This window comes from Ptychodera flava, chromosome 1, assembly GCF_041260155.1.
Source record: "Ptychodera flava strain L36383 chromosome 1, AS_Pfla_20210202, whole genome shotgun sequence".
Taxonomy (NCBI): Eukaryota; Metazoa; Hemichordata; class Enteropneusta; family Ptychoderidae; genus Ptychodera; species Ptychodera flava.
Genome location: NC_091928.1, coordinates 17451478 through 17469406, shown reverse-complemented (window position 1 = coordinate 17469406; position 17929 = coordinate 17451478). Strand labels below are relative to the sequence as shown.

At 37.1% G+C, this 17929-nt stretch overlaps 1 protein-coding gene across 1 annotated transcript; it reads right to left on the bottom strand.

The window, feature by feature from the left end:
• Positions 1-4636: 4636 nt before the first annotated feature.
• Positions 4637-15359, bottom strand: LOC139131673 (sorting and assembly machinery component 50 homolog B-like). The gene is made up of 12 exons (XM_070697843.1): positions 15182-15359; positions 13107-13214; positions 11872-12061; positions 11090-11196; positions 10193-10326; positions 9860-9947; positions 8915-9043; positions 8220-8378; positions 7587-7725; positions 6645-6791; positions 6076-6217; positions 4637-5753 (listed from the first exon to the last, which is right to left on the bottom strand). Exons 1-12 carry the CDS (start codon positions 15200-15202, stop codon positions 5708-5710), a joined length of 1410 nt encoding a protein of 469 aa, XP_070553944.1. The 5' UTR covers positions 15203-15359; the 3' UTR covers positions 4637-5707.
• Positions 15360-17929: the final 2570 nt, after the last annotated feature.

Below are 17929 nucleotides of genomic sequence, written 5' to 3'. Positions count from 1 at the left end.
CTCCTAATCGTACATTCATTTATGAAGCCTGATTAGTTTTGGTATGGGCTTTTGCTACCGGTAGATGTATCGGTATATGGTAGTTTTTGACAGATGACATGGTAACTGTGATCAACAGATTTACCAGAATTGACAAGTTTTGTGCATTACTGAAATATCAGGGTTATACATTGTTTATATCTACCGGTATTTACCACATTCTTACCTTTATCTACCTACCACATTATTAAGGTAGTCTGTACCTCAAAATTGAAAGATTTAAACTTTGTTCAAGCTTTTGTTCTTTTACTAAATGAAGAATAAAAATCGGGTCACTGTGCAAATTTTGTGGTTGAGAGACAAATTACCTAACATTTTCCAACATTTGAAATTCAAAATGGCTGCCATCTGTGTCATCTCTATCAAAAAAATAAAATTTTCGATTTTCAAAATACTAAAATGGTGAAAACTATGCTTACTCCAAGAGTTTTAAAATAAGCCTCACCAGCAGTAGAACAGAAACGTATTGTAAAAATTTAAGTCCAGATATTTGTCCCTGATAGGCTTTCCACCTTAAATGGAGTGGTCAAAATTGTGTTGTGAAATAGTAGTCACTGTACTTGAAAAGTACTTTTAGACAAGGCCAAGGTTGTCATTCTTATTTTAAGGTCTACTTGTTGCAATTGTGCTGTATCATTTACTGGTATTGTAAGTATAGTGAGTGGATTTTTCAGGTGCTTCCTTTTGTATTTTCCTTATATGGACATTCAGTCTACTACTATTATTATTATAGTTCTTGAGCGAGGATATCTTCTACACATTCGGATTTTGTACAGGGCAAATCACCAGGATAATGTTCCTCTCAGGGTACAGATGTTGATTTTGACTGATTTTGTTCAAACCCCAGGCACCAAACGGGGTCTACAGATACTCCCAAGGTCAGCACGGTGATGTTTATGGATACAAAGCAAGGTCATGTCCAATTTGCATGTACAGTAAACATGTATATGTACGCAGCTGCCAACAATGCATATATTGCATTACGGTCAAGGTTGAAGATATGGTTCTCTTGGTCTGTAGATAATAAAATCTGTGTCATATTTTAGTTTGAGAAGCAAATGTACCGTACATGTGAATGACAAGGACAAAGTATTTTTTACTAGTATTTTTCTTGAAATTGTGCTGTATTTTTTTCAGTCCCGTAGACAAGGAAGCAACTGGTACGTTCTGGTAATTCTGGCATTGCCAATGTAATGTGTGTGAAGGGATTGTGTGCAAGCTTTTTACACTGATAGAAAACTTTCCATGATACCCCGCTGATGCCCAGGACATCTGTTTTGAGAGTGAAAACCAAACAGATGGAACACAAAACTAGGAACTATGCAGTTCTATTATGCTCCCAGCACCATATTTTCATAATTGACGAACAGGGACAAAGTTTTTTTTACTGGTATTTTTCGTGAAATTGTGCTGTATTTGACAAACAGAAACATATCCCTTACGAGATGGGCCCTTTTCCCCAAGGTAAGGGTCAACTGTTTCGGATTTATGCCAATATTCCAAATTTGCAGGCCTCGGGGAAAGTGCCACCACTGATGAATATCTCAAGAGTTGCTGTGAATTGATGGAAAAGCTCATTGACATGAATCTGCACTTCATGCCATATAATCTGCCTTACCTTGGTTCTCCGTATTTGGAACCAAGTGCGCCATACATGCACTTATTACAAAGGGTTGTATTAAAATGGGAGGAGACAAGGTATAGATTTTAGGGGCTACCAACTTGTACTGTACATATAGGTGCACTAGAATATGCACTGACTGCTTGAAAAGTACAAGTGTGTTTTTCTCTGTATAGTTTGTCTCTAACTTTTCAGATAGTTGCACAGTTTATTACATCAATAAAAGATTTCATCAGGGTATATGATTCACTTTTACATAAACTGTATTTCAAGTTAAACTTTTTTAAAACAAAGTAATCTTGTAAGTATACTTATTATGTTTGAGGTACACAAAATGTTGATGTATATGAAAAGTTTCATCATAAGTTATGTTTGAAATTTATTTACTTTTATTTCTTGCTGAAATAAGTTTTTATCCAAATAGTATGTACGGTAATGCTAGCTTTGATGGTTGAGGAATTTTATTGATGTCACACAACGTAGTTTGTGTCAAATTTATGTTCTATAATGAAAATAGTATCTCAATATACAAACGAAGGTTTTCACAAAGTTTATCATCGTTCAGTGTGCTAAAACCCATTGTTGTTCGTCTGGGTAAATAGCCAGTTTTTTATAGTGAGATAAGCTGTGACATAATCAAAGTGAACAAAACAGACACAAAGGACTAAACGGCCTGCACGGATATGTTATGCAATGGTGAGGATCTCACAATCTGCAATGTAGGTGTTATAACCCTGTCTAATGGGTTATCAATAGGATTATGACAGAATCAAACATTCAGATTCTACAGTTGTAAAACTGCCCCACTATATGTATTCTTGTTTACAGTGTTTCAGCTAAGTCAAAGAAATTGGTTGTAAATTAAATCATTGTGACTGTCAGACACTATCACTTTGTAAGCTGAGTTTACTGTGTCATTTCTGTAAAAGGTACCATGTACATATTTTCTATACAGACATTATTAAATTGTCAATGTATCACTTAAAATCCAAGTCCTCCTTGTCAGTTTTAGTGATTTAGTATGACATATGTCTTGATGTATAAACCAGGAAGTACTTTTTTTTGCACAAAATGGTCAACTTAAATTTGATATAGTCTTTTTTTAATGACATTCGAAACATGTCATCTTTAATGCCAGTGGTCAACTCATTTGACCTTGCAATTACAACAGAATGAGCAAAATTCAAGGAAAGTGTTTCTGAGCATTCCATGTGAAGCATGGCACGGAGCACTCACTGCAACATACTGTTGGCTTCATTTGCATAATATATTCATAAATTGCAAGGTCAAATATCGATCGACCTTTGGTATGAACATTACATATTTGACAGCTGCTCAAAAATAGATTGTGTAACTTTAAATTTCATTTGAATGTGTCACATGACCCGCATTCACTCAGTGTGATATTTTTAGCCACTTCCTTCTCAGGTTGAATGAACTTTGATCAGAGAAATACATTTGAGCATGATAGCATTTTTCAGCTTATACACGATTATTACTCCCGTTGCTATCAACTTAGCTTACCAGTTTTATTTGATCTTGAATTTTCTTTCAAACGGACTTATGTTACATTGCTTCTGATTGGGCAGCTCCTAACCTGCCCAACAAAAAGTCCAATTAGAATTGCTGTTTTTGACCTTTAATAAAGTTGTCCCTCAGGTTTCCAATTCATTACAGTTTCGTTTTTGAGGTTTTTGGAAAAATTGTCAATTAGTCATGAGCGACAAATCTCCGAAGAGTCATATTCCCTGTATTCTGATGTCTGTATACCAAGAATGTAAAAATCACTTTATGGTAATAACCGCCTTGAGATGACAAGATTTAAACGACAGTTCAAACCTCCCTCAAGGAAACAAGCCACTCTCTTTTAAACATCAGCAAACTAAAAGTCAAGGATCACCATGCAAATTGTTACTATGGAGACACAATTATACTACAATTAACCTCCCCTTCGAATTCAAAATGGCCGCTGCTCTTCTGTTAGCTCTATGGGGAAAAATTAAAGTTTCGATTTTCACAAAAACAAGATTTGTATGATTTGTCTCAAAGTGTGGCTGAAAGAATAGCTCGTTGAAAATTCAGGATATTTCAAGATGCCAATTGATATAGCGGCAGAGTTAACATTAACACAGGGATGGCAGCCACTTTGAATTTCAAGTGTCGGTAAGTGTTGAGTAATCTGTTTTTCTTGTACCAAATTTTGTACCTTGACCCTCCATTTATTTCTCAATTTTAAAAAAGGAATAATTTAAAGCTTCATGGAAAAAAGTTTGGGCAAAATTTAAGTCTTAATTTCGAAGCACAATCTAACATTAAAGAACACATACTTTGACAGAAATTGAATATCTGAAGAAAGCTACTTTAAATTTTACCCTTTCAAGACATTTCAATTGCAGTGCGATGTATTTTGGTTCAGATGATACCTGTACTTTTAGAGCATTTGAAATGATGTACTATATTCTGTAATAAACTTTGTGCGTCACTGAGACCAAATGACTTTGTGTATTGGTATGGTGCTTTGCATCGGATGAAAGTGGTCTGGGTCCTTTTACTGAATTCTGTGACTTCTTACCAAACAGAATCTTTTCTATCATACAGAAATTAACACTAGGGTAAAGCCGTCCTCATTCCCTCATTTACATTAGTAGATGGATTTTGGTTCAGTCTGTTTCAAATCTGTGACATTTTCCAAAATTTTAGAATAAGCAAAGTTGCCTCCAAAGAGGCCACAAACAATTAATTTGGTTGTCCAGAATAAAACCTGGTGATTTTTGGATTCAAAATGGGTATAATTCTGTGTTCTAATTAAAGTCTGATAGACGGTGCACTCAATGCAGACAATTTATTAAACACAGGCTCAACTCAAACACACAGAACAAATCAACAGCAACTGAACCAAGTCAGTTTTGACACATGTATGATAACACAAATGAATGTAGTCAGACTTTAAAATATCCACAAAGGATCACACAAAAATTGTTTTTGAACTTAAAAGATGTCTTTTATTCCAGTATGACCAACACTAACAGTTCTGTCTTGAGATGTTTGCACAGATGCATTCTGGGAAAAAATAACAATGTGAAGTACTGGTGTGTACTACTAGTATTTACAGACAGCCAATGACCTCAACACAGCATGACCTTCATCCAATCAAATCGTGGCTTCTAAACAAACTCATAAAAACCAACATTACATAATTTCCTTCAGTACCATGTTTTGGAAATGCCAAATAAAAATTAAAAACAATCTATACATATGCGAACCAAGGGTGTTTACTTTTGATCACAACTAAATATCTATAAATCTAATTTCAGCTTTATGAATGAAGTTGATATAGATGGATAGCTATATCAGCCAGAACTCATGCATTAAAATGACTTATTTCAGAAATGACATGAATATCACACTGGATTGGCCTCTTTGACCCCTAGGTTTTCTTTGGAATTGGTTCAATCTATTGTTCAAAACAATGGGAATGAACCATAATGGTTTTATGGAAGGGGTGGGACTCTTTATTCTTCAATCCTTGCTGAATCATGTACTACCATTTAGTACACAGAGACACAATTTTATCCTCATTTTACAAAAAACTTTTATAATTGTTCATATCATAATCTAAATCATACAAAGACCCTCTGATATTGCTTTAGAAACCATTATTTTACAAAATCTCAAAAACACCCAGATGTCAGAGCTGATTATCTTGCATTGAGAGACTTATTGGTACATCACATCAGCCAAAGGTGGTCATACGTGATCTGACATGACAGTATTAACAGAGCATTGGTTCATCTCGTTTCAATACATGCAATAATTCAGGGCTGCAAGGGATTGCTACTGGTGTTCATTTTTCACCCCAAAACCCACACTTCAATCGTAAAACCCAAACACCCAGAAGTACTCGATCGACGGAAACCAGTGTTACTGCGACATCTGAAGACCGACTCCGTTGCCATCATGTGTCCAGATTAATGTCTTGGTATCAGGGTATTTCAGAACAACAGTAAAGTTCAGTTTTGTACAACAAAGTCCTCTAGTGCAGCACTGCTAAAGAAAGTTTATACCGACTCCAAACTGAAATCCTTCATTGATCCTGAAAGATAATGATAATACAGGATGTTAAAAAAGCTCATTTTTTTGTGTATGTCATTATATAACAAGTATGTACCACCACATTCTGTTATTTATCACAGGAAGATTGCCAGTATACTATATTATTTTTTATTCCAGCGGACAGATCTCAGATTCCTATATTCTAAAGTACACACTAGTGAAGTCTTTCTAATCTCACACTTAAAATCTCACAGTCCACATGTAAAGTGCATGTAACCCCATGTCCCTAGGTGTACACTAAGGTCAAAGGTTGTAATCCCATGCCCCTATATGTACACAAAGGTCAAAGGTTGTGTACTTACTTGTCTGTGTTTGCTGCCCTCATTGGTATGCAATAGTTTAGTTCTAGTCTGGCTATTTTACCGAGTCTGAAGACAAGGCCGGCTCCGTAGGACCACCTCAGCGTCTCCAGCATTCGGTCCAGATTTGTGTTCCAGGGTTCATCTGCATTAGGAAATAAAAAATCCTCAGTTCAAAACATACAGTGTGGAAATTTGGTAATAATTTCAATATCACCACTACATGTTTGTACTCCTGTAAGCTTTGTCATGCACAAACAACCTTTGAAAACAGTTTTCCTCAACACAATTTCAACGTTCCCCTAAAAAACAAGATGGGTTGTACAAATTCAGAATTCCACAGGTTGAATTTTGCCAACAATAATAGTGCACCTTTATCAAGCACAGGTTTCATTACAATTGCTCAGCAAGCCAAAAGGCTGATCAATAATTTTCAAACAATGTTTCATCACTATTGAAAACAACTGAACTCTGTTTGGCAACAGCTGGATATCTTGTGATTTTTTGTACAGCATCATAGATTAGAAATAATGCACTCGAGAAAAAGAATACGTTTTTAATATACCACTCACCAAAATTAATAGTCCCTAGGTTACCAGCGTTGACAAAGAAGTGTGTTCTGAAAAGTTCACCAAATCCGCCTTTTCCAGGATTGAACGGTAATGGAGTGTAGAGATGAAGGCCGGCAGCCCAGTATGCCTCAGCACCGACGGCTTCGCCTGATAGTAACGACCAAACATGTCATGTCAGTTACTTATGTCCCCATGCTTCATGTTGTGTCAGTTTTACACATTACCTGCTCCACTGTGTGGTCGTATACCTGTATGTACATGTACTATCTAACATTTGGTTGCGAAAGGGTTCCATGGATAATGGCTCAGATTGGTTGTGAGACTTTTTTTTTTGCATTCTTGCCGACCAGAAATACAGTGGGATCTGTGAACTTCCAACACCTACACCATGCGATTCATTATGATAAATTCTTCCTTCTTTTTTTCCTTTCTTCATTCATTTTGTTTTATATATTCAGTTACTTATAATCATAAATTCATTGAGAAAAATACCTCCTTTCTGTCCTTCATTTATGTATAAATTTATTTATCTATTTATTTATATGCATTTGTTTAGATACTTTATTTATTCATTTATCTATTTATTTATTTATTTATTTATTTATTTATTTATTTATTTATTTATATGCATTTGCTTATTAAGACATTCATTTTATTTATTTTTTCATCTGTTTGTTTGTTTTTTGTTTATTTCTTCACCAGTGATGACTTTTTAATGTACGGACAAGATTGCAGGGTCCATACCTACTACTCTATACAAAGGAAATAACAAAGTACCGGTAGATGTCTAACAGAGGCAGGAAACATTGGGGTAACTCACTCTGGGTATTAATACAGAAATGCTGGACAAACAATGATTGTATGCATTACTGAGGAAATCACGGATGTTCAATGCTTTCTATTTAGTTCATAGAGATTCTGTACATTCCACGCACAACTCACCGTCACTGTGTGGCCCTATTCCCCGGAATGAAAATCCACGGACTGAGTTTGGACCACCCAAGAAGTACCTGTCAAGGATGTTTGATGTGGTGTCTTCTAAGGGTTTCAAGACACCACCTGCTACTGAACAGGAGAGTACCTAGAAGCATAGATGTGTGTATGGTACATGAACATTGGAATCAAAATATGGAATAATCGACAAATGGGAAATAACATTGTGTCTTTCACTGCTCATACAAGATGAATGGTACGCTTTTCGTTTAGTTTTTGGGAGCAATATTGACATTATAAAACATACAGCACAGGAGACTTATTTTTACTGTGAACCACCAAATGTAATATGACAATGAAAAGGTGCATATAGTTTTTCACAGCAAAACCTGCACTTTATGAAACCGACCAAACAGCAAAAAGTGGGTCAACATTCTTCACAGAAAATCTATATAATATATTTTTGTAAAACATTCAGCACAGACAATACGTGACTTTAGAAACAAACCATCCATGGCGTGTCAAGTGCAACATGCAAATTATTTCACTTTCAATTTTCAGCATGAACTCTAAACTCAAGCTGCAAAATTTCTCCATCGATGGGATAAGATTAGGTAGTAAAAAGACAACAGACAGACTTACCATGTTCCAGAACAGACTCTGGTTGAGTTGAAGTTCAACTTCTTCCTTGATGAATTTGATGTCTCCACCAGTGTAGCCAGCTAGCTCCTGGTTTAACTTGAGTAGGTATCCACTCGACGGGAATATGTTCTCATCTCTTGTATCACGAACAAGGATGTGCTGAAAGACGTCAAATTATCAAGATGAGTATGTTGTGTAAGATGAAACCTTAGCTGTTCACCCCTAATTCCCTGTAAAAAGGCCCACAATCATTATTGATAACGATGGGTTTGGGCCGAACCATTGTGGTGATGGCGTTAAAAAATGTTTGAAAGGTTGTTTACAGATGCAGAATTGTTAGAAATTCAAATTAATCTTTATTTCTTATAAACATCAAATTGACAGGCCAGCACAGACCAGCCAAGGCAGCGGCTGTCTCTGATACTAAAAATTTTGATTTTGTCCTAGATGCTGGTGATAAAATATGACAATGGCAAGTGATAATGACAAGCTGTCTGTCCATCAAAGGAACTTTCAGACTGTAAAATTTGTCACTCAAGGGGAGTACATAGAGCGCCCTCTAGTGTTTCGATTCTACTTTCAAGTACTGTTTCATGTTACCTACATCATATCATGTGAAACAGAAAGAATTGGGGAAAATTCTTCCTGCATATGACAGTAATGTACAATGTAGGATGATTTAATTTGTCCATTACCTTTAATGATGACTTGAGCGTGTGTCCTGACTCTTCGCGGACTGCAAACGCTGTTGTCCTTGTGAGACATTGCAGTTCCCTCCACACGCCTTCCCATCTCAGGGACTGCCTCCCAAAGATGCTGGGAAACTGGAACAGAATTAAAAATATTTGGATTTTGAAAAAAGCTATCCTGTTGCAATTTTATTTTTACACATGATAAGACTCTTTCACAGTGAAAGGGGACTGTGTCAGCATCTCATAGAAATTGACAGCCTGATCAAATCCCATTGCGGGAGGTTGGCACATCAGCCCAACCAGGAAGTGTTTGTAAGCCGACTACAGCAGTGAGTGAAGAAGAGATCACAACTTCGTGACCAGGATATTCAGTAAAAGAGTGATTTGGCCATGAATAATAGGTTTTATCCAACTTTTATTTTCCATCAGTCTCCCGTGGCATTATAGTGAATTAAACAGCATGGAAGGACTACCAAATTACATTTAGATCAAAGGACTTCATGGTGAGACTGAATACTGTATCACCGACTTCCTAGTATTTAGCTAATCCAAAATAAAGTGCCATTACTCATAACTTTTGATGATTTTTCACTATTTTTTGTTCTGTACGTCAATCGCAATTTCTTGTTCTACTCCCCAAAGCAAGGCACGTTGAAACACCCACTATTTATCTTATTATCCACACAGCATCTATACATGTAAAATGCACCGTTAGTGTTCACAGTTGAATTCTGAACAGAACAAGAATTCACTTGTCAACAATAACAATGCAGTTTACACATGCACAGACTGAGTTGACAAAGTGAATACCGTGTATCTCAACATGCTTCAGGGAGGAGAGATAGAAACTGTAGTTGACATTTAAAATAAAGAGTATAAATAAATTCATGAAAGATCACAGCTACTGGCCCTGTAAGCCCTTCAATAATTTGATATCGAAAAACTCACAGATAAATCAACTGAAACTCCTCTTCCAATCTCTTTGTAACCACTCGGTGGAAAGTCTGTCATGACTTTGAATGCTGTGGTTGTAAGGCTGTCCAATAAGAAGAAAGATATAATTATGGCACTCAAAGGGTTAAGCATCGTGGGACGCTAAAGTATTTTACAATATCAGAGGTCACAAGTATAATTGCCGACAGCAATTATTATATATATACTTGATGGTAGAGTTCTTCATACACTTGACCATGAAATTGAAGTAGGATATGAACTATGAAAACAAATCTGAAGGATAAAAGTTTCAAAATTTATTCATTCAAAAGTCTGAGAAATGGTTACCATTTTTGCATATCTCCTCGTATTGGTTTGGTAAAAGCAACATGGAAGCCTGTTGATTTCTTACTTCCATAGGAGTACTCTGCACTTATCTTCTCTGCTCTGCCGAACACATTTGGAAATTTCAGCCCCAGAACCTGTCAATTGTAAAGAATGAGTCATAAATGTGACACAAAGGAATAAATTTACCAAATTAAAAGACCATAATTTGGTCCAATTGAACAGCACCAACATACATGTACATAACAGTTATTTCTGGAAATGGATGAGGAAAAGTTTATAAACGGAAGATAAAGATGTACTGTGGGACTTCCCGTGCCGCTTTTCAAATGTTTTCTCCATTGAAAGGTAACATGTACACAACTATTGTCCCTGCCATGTCTATCTAACCAGACCACCATGCTTTCATTTCTCATAAGCTGAAACCTCCACACAGAAGGCTGTTCATACAGAATATGGTACATTCATATAGTGAAACCAGTCTATTATTTTAAGGATACTCTTTGCAATAGCAAAATTGTCTGTGGTGGAGAAATGTCCTAACAGGGTGGGTAAATTTGTATCTTTTGGCATCAAGTATCTGTTTATAATAAAGTGATGTTTTGATTGGAGAGGTAATTTACGAGTGCATGTTTTGTTTCAGATAATTATACTAGTCTTCAAGTTTCATAAAGACTTATGAGCATCTTAGTCTACTGATACATATAAATACACGAATGTGTGTATACTTGTACATGTACCGTATTTACATAGAATCATACATAACGAATCTTACGGTTTTCTACACAACCTTTGACCCTGAAAACAACCATGAGACGGAGTAACCACGAGAGTCTGAGCTGCATGAGTGTTTACTCTATAACATTCATGTATACATGTACAACCCTCTAAGTTACTCACCAGACTTCCTTCATTGTTACCAACCAATGTATGAACGCCTCCTTTGATTGATTTAGCTTCTTTGACATCAAAAGTCACGTCTAATCCGTGTGGGTCTGCCCTTTCTCCTGATTTAAGGAAAGCAAAATTTATCAATTGATTGATTGACTGATTTATTGAACATCCCTTCATCGTTACTCTTTGTCCATTTGGGTGGCTGTATTAAATCAAACAACAAACTATCTCCAATACCACGAAAATCCCTGTCATCTTTTGAAGATGCTCACACAACATTTGAACACGATGTTTTCAATAACGCCACTTTATTGTGCTTTATTCTGCCAGGTTATGTAGTAACTGTAAACACAATAAATTCTCCTGGGGTTCCCAAGTCATGTTATCCAGTTTTTCCATTGGTATGTTGGACGTTACCCAACATACCCATCCTCCTCTTCCCCAAGTACATTATGCACAAACACTCACAATGGAAACAAGAACATACAGAGCCACATGCAGAATAACAGAAAGAAAGTAACGTGATCATTGGAATAGATATGAGATCAGTTAAACCATTTGTCTGATCATCCCTACAGAGGAAATACGTCATATAGCTGTGAGTGACATCCAAGTCCATAAAATGCTCTGCCAAACAGGCATTGAGCACTGTTTTACCCCGTGAATATAACAATTATGAAATTTTCCAATCCAGGAATGGGATAAAATACATCAAAAGCAGTAAATATGATAATTCAATGGTTGCAATCAATGGTAAAACAGAATTACATAAACCCTGGCAGTCTTACCTTTACTGGTGTCTATTATGATGGCAATACTTTTAAATATCGCTAGTTTGTCCATCTTCTGTCTGGCTTCATTGGACTTCTTAATGACTTCCTGTATACTAGTGGCACTGAGAACATCTTTGACTAAATGTGCTACCAGGTCAGCTTTGGTCTTTTTCAGTCCTGAAATGTGAACATGCTCAACCTTGGCCTGTGGAAAGAAAGAAATAAATGTCTGAAGAAATTGGACCTAAAAATCTCTCAAAGTATGACTCGGTCATTCTACGGTTGTTAATGGTTATTTGAAATTGTTGATGACTTCATTTGTTGTTTGAAGCCGGACGACACTGAGGGCGCTGTTCTGTCAACCTTCAGAGGTGAATACACTGCAGCATGCATTTCATACTAAAATTTACTGAAATCATTAATAGTTAAATAATTATTAAATAATTGACTTGAAAAATTGCGTAGAAGCTGATGAATAACAACACTGGTAATATACAACGATTTTTATTTTGATAAATTAAGACATATTTTGAGGGTAAAAGGCAATGCAAATAATCTAACTCTTTCATTTGCAGATTGTTTGGCCCAATGCTATGTTCAGGAAAATTTGACCTACACAAAAGGCAATGGGGAAAAAGGGGCAACTTGGAGAATCTGTCTGTGATTATGCTGACACTTCCCACAGTTATGACGTACAATTTATGTTTTGATTTCAAGAAATTTATCTTTTGCAGCTATTGAGAGAGAACTTTGAGAGAGAAGCTTTAATAAATTAAGGGTCTGTAATGCTAACTTTTGACGATTTTTTTCACAATGTTGTTTTTCAAAGTCAACCATAACTTCTTGCCCTACTTTCCAAAGTATGTTGAGATACACAGTATTCAGCTTGTCAACTCGGCCTGTACATACAAGTGCATTCTTATTGTTGACAAGTGAATTTTGTTCAAGACTAGAATTCAGATAAAGATAATAACAGTGCATTTTACACATATAGACGCTATGTTGACAAGCTAAAGAGTGGAAGTTTCAACATTCTTAAGGGAGTAGAATAAGAAGTTGCAATTGACATAAAATAATGAAAAAACTCATCAAAAGTTAGCATTACAGGCCCTTTTAATGTGACCCTTTTAATGTGAGCTTCAACTGTGCCAAAACATTCAACTAATGTATCTAAATAATCAAACTGACAAGTCACAGTTCAGACTAATTTATCATTTTGTCTGGAATGATGGAAATCTGTGATTGCTTACCTGTTGGTTATCCAAGACTAGGACATGTTGCTTCATACCAGGGGGTGGTGGGGGTGTCGGTGGGGCTGATCCCTGCTTAGCAACCATGGCTGGATATGTCTCTGGAGCCTGCAAAATACAGATTTGAGGAGATGGTTAATTACCGTCACTAGATTTATTCAACTAAAAATCAACTCAAGTTCATATCTAAAAAGACGCATGGGTTTGTTTGTGCTGTATTTTGTATACTGTACATAATTTGTCATCAGGCGAGTACAACAAACAAGAAAAGTTAAATTTGAAAGAGTAATATGTAGGTGAAGATACGGCCGGTATAATTGTGGTGTGGTCAAGCACCTTCATGTGTGTTTCCAATTCCGTGAAACCAAAACTCAACTATGATCTCTCCGGTGTGGGTTACAAAAACTGCAGTGTAGGAATATTGAAATACCAGCGAGATCTAATCCCTATCTAGCAAAATTAGATGTAGTTCACAGAAGTGCAAAAAAAAACATCTCGCATAGTGATGTAGCCTGCTTGTGTATGACCAAACAATGGCTCTTTAAAAATTCAAACACTGTCACCTGGTTTGAATAAACAAGATAATATGCATCATCAGCTGCCTACACTATACATTTAATAATGGCAAGAAAGTGACGCGATACATTTTATCAAAAAGTAAAATTATGTTGAAATCAGATATATATCTTAAATATAGTGCAGAGAATAACCTTTATTTCACTGTAGCTGAAGTAATATGCAGTACTCCAGGTTTGACATCCATTGGGAAAACATCCTTTCTATTCACAATGTGTTTAGCAGTAACTTGTCTTGCTCTTTATATGACTTCATCATGAACATTTAGGCATAGACTGGCCCACAGTTGCCTGGCTTTTCTCAGCGGCAGTTACTGGCTGGGTAGGCCAAGGCGTTCACCCCAACATCTTTGCGACAGCCTACCACTTAGCAAGACAGTCTACTAAAGCTTATTCCATCAATATATTCTTTTAGATATTTATATGAAAACAGACTTGGAGCAAGTTTAATGTATAAGTATTGTTCATCGAACAAGTAGTAGGTAAAACACAATTTGCAGATTTGTTTTTATTCTGTACGTGAAGTAGGATGATACGTGTTCTGAATTCCTGGGTACTTTTTGATACAACTTACACACACACCATAAAGTCATGCACTTTCACACAGATCAACTGATACACACTGTGTAGAAGTGCAATAGTTTGAGGCTCCTAAACATGCAGCAACAGCAGGTGCTGCAGTAGACAGCATAGTAAGTATCACACTGCCAATCCACAGTGCACATGCTATCACTGACAAGGCCCTTACCATTTCGCAGAACACTGTGACCTTTGACGCAGCTGAAGTGTAGTGCTCAGAATAATTATATGTAACATGACACACTAAAAACAGTGGACCATATATACATATATGACATTAACTTTAATATTAGCTGTGCGTGGCAGGGCTTTGTGTTACCAGCGTTATACAGCCTCCCACCAACGGTAACACACAACCCTGCCACGCAGAGCCTTATAACCACAGTCTCCAGTGGGTGGATGGACTGTGCCAAAGTCCCTGTGGGGGAGGGACTGTGTCCTAACCATGGATGTATATACACACGGCCGCACGGGGACTTAAATGAACTCTCTAGTACTGACAAAAACTTCTCACTTGGTTTGGTGCCTTCATTCTCACTGCAATCATGTATGGGTAGACTAAGAGTCTGCGTACAAATTTAGTAAACGTGTACTAAAAAATTATGCATGCCAATTGAGATTGCACTTGTGAATACCTGACCGGAGAGTAGTGTATCTATGAAGCATGCAGGTAAAAAAGGTAGTGAAATATAGAACTATGACTGTGTTAATCGAGAGGCTAGGCTCGAAGCACAATATGAACGTAAACCATATCCGTGGACTGAGAGTACAAGTTTCAACCTACCGGAGAAAATACTGAACGCACCACATGGCCTACGTGACCCCAAGACTGCAGACACTATTTTCAAGAGGAACTGCTTGCAAAACGAATATGAAAGTCTACACTGTTGTTAAATTAGCAGGCTAAGAAAAGCTCCTTACCTTGGCGTGTACTGATCCCATGATGTGGTTACTTGTCAGGAAAATGAAATGCACATCTCACGGAATACCAGACAGCTACCGGTGTGTGCACCTTATGTGACCCGCGATGACCCAATTTGGAGAAACTCGAGCTAGCATTAGGTTTGGATTGAGAAGTTATTGCGAGCGGAATCCGCTTCAGCTCAGCCGCACGTAACATATTCCGAACGCTGTTATTGTGAATCTGATTCTGACTTCATTCCCGTCTTCATTTTGACCTCTGATTGAATTCAGGGAGCGTCCAGTCAGTATAGTGGAACGTGCTGGCAAAGTGGAGGGGGCGGGGAGGGGGTATCTGAATTTGAAAAAAAAAAACCTGCGGGTATGCGGGGATTTATGCTTTTACCGTGCAGCAGTCATGGATGGGGGTCACTTGATTTTCCCAAATGTTTACTGTGCTCAAAAGTCTTGTTCTAGTGCAGAAATCTTCCTAGTAAGCTTAACGGACTTAAGGTTCCAAGACAAGAAATTTGACCTTTTAATCTAACAATTCTCTAACAGTAAATAAGCTCAAAACCCCCATAAAGTATACATTTTCTGAAAGCCTAGATATACAGGAACATTTTGATAACCACAGTGTCACCATTGTTTACATAACTATCTCGTGACAAGGTAATTTGCATAACCTTTCAAAAATCGGTTTTCCCTATGTTTGTCTCAATACCTCAAACTATCTTACTCAAACTTGCTGGAATGCAAGCTGTCACAATGCTCTTCCAAAGTGTGTCTCAGATTTTTATATCTTGCTTAGTTTTTTGGAGCACAATTTTAAAGAAATCAACTATGGTAAAATTCACTGCCCTGGAAGTTTTTCCGGCATAAAACCGTTTAAGAAGGTTTAAAAAAATTCTGAGACATGCTTTTGAAGACCCATAGGACAGCTTGCACTCACATAAATTTCAGCCGCATATCTTAAAGCATTGAAACAAAACATAGGGAAAACGATTTTTGAAAGGTTATGCAAATTACCTGTCACGTGATAGTTATGTAAACAGTGGTGACACTATGGTAACCAAAATGTTCCCCTATATCTAAGCTTTCCGAAAATATACAATTTACAGGGGTTCTGAGCTTATTAAACACTACAGAATTGTTAGTTTAAAATGGTCAATTTCTTGTCTTGGAACCTTAACGCCATTCTCGGTTTTTCATTCCCTAAAAGTAATATAAACCTAGGTCGAGTGCAATTGTTTGTTTCGGCAATTCTGTAAAGAACTGTCTTACCATAGCTTTTGCCAGCGGAGAGGTAGAAGTTCTTGAAACTGAAGTTAAGTAAACCACAAGGGTCAACTAAAGACTTGCATTTATTTTGAATTTCATTTTACAAAAGATACGTCTCTCTGTTGTTCAGGAAGGAGATACTCAAAATTATCTTGGAAAATATAAGTTAAAAGTATCCATTACCTTGCTTTTGATTGTCAATTCAGCATTAAAGGTCATTAAAGTCCCACAGGTGCATGGGCAGTCCCAACGACCCCCCCCCCCACCCCTTTCCCAAATCTTTATTCTTGGAATGTGATGCAAAGGAGATAGAGGTGTACCAGGACAGAAAAGCAGGGGCACAGAAAGACAGATTCAAAACATGACCATGACATATCAGAGCAGGAAGATGACATGATACCGATATCAAAGAAAGTTGCCGCAGCACCAGGTCATGGTGAACTTTTTGAAGATTCTGAGACACAAGGTATGCTAGATTTGGAAGAAGAACATGTACTAATACTTGTTGTCAATTCAAGATGTATGTAACTAATAGAAAGGGATATCAATTGACTTTAAGATTAACTCGAAATTTAATAGATTTTAATATATATATGAATATATACACCGTGTTGTCTGACCGAAACTTCTCGTTGCAATGTTGAATTAAAGGTCCAGGAACTGTAACTTGGACAATTTCACTTCAGTGTTTTGCATGTGCAGCCAATAGTTTCCAAGTTGAAATAACCACTACTCAGAAGTGTTTACCGGCCCACTCCCGGTACGGTTATTTCACACGCTCGGCAGGGAGGAGACGTTGTCAATGGCAGTGATGATGAAATAGTCAAGGTTTAGTGCTTTTCTGGCGCTGGGAAAAAGCGCCACCAACTCATAAAAGCACAGTACTGAATCCTTCGAGGCGTACTATTCAGCCGGCCTCGAAGTTGAAGGTTGAAATCGGACCAGTAAAACTTTGTTCTGCGTACCTTACCTTTTCGGGCATACATACAAGTATGAAACATGTTCATCTTCGATTTTAGCGACGAAAAACATTGCAGGTGCTTTGTAGAATAGTGAAATGTCCTGATCCGGGCACGGATTCGTTGACTGTCCTGTACGATATAAACCTTACGATTGACACACTTTATAACACACAATATTGTTACTATAATGCTCTTAGCGGAGAGAGATTCTGACTTTCAATTTTTTACAAAATTGATTGTATTCTTGTGATGCAGACTCATTTTGAAGCTGCTGTATTGAATGAACTTTTCATGGCCGTCATTTCAGTCTCTGTAATAACAGGTCATTTGTGTCTGTGTCACCACAGCTTGCAATGTGGCCCCCTTATTGTTTATTCTTGATTTTGGAAGAAGATGGTTTCAAGTAACCTGAAGGAAATGTTTTTATTAGTTTTGAGAAAGACATTAAATCTTTAAAGTGGTAGCGCTTAGGATTAAGAGCGTTACTTGCCGAGGGTAGGCAGCAACTGTTGAAAGGACCGGCGCC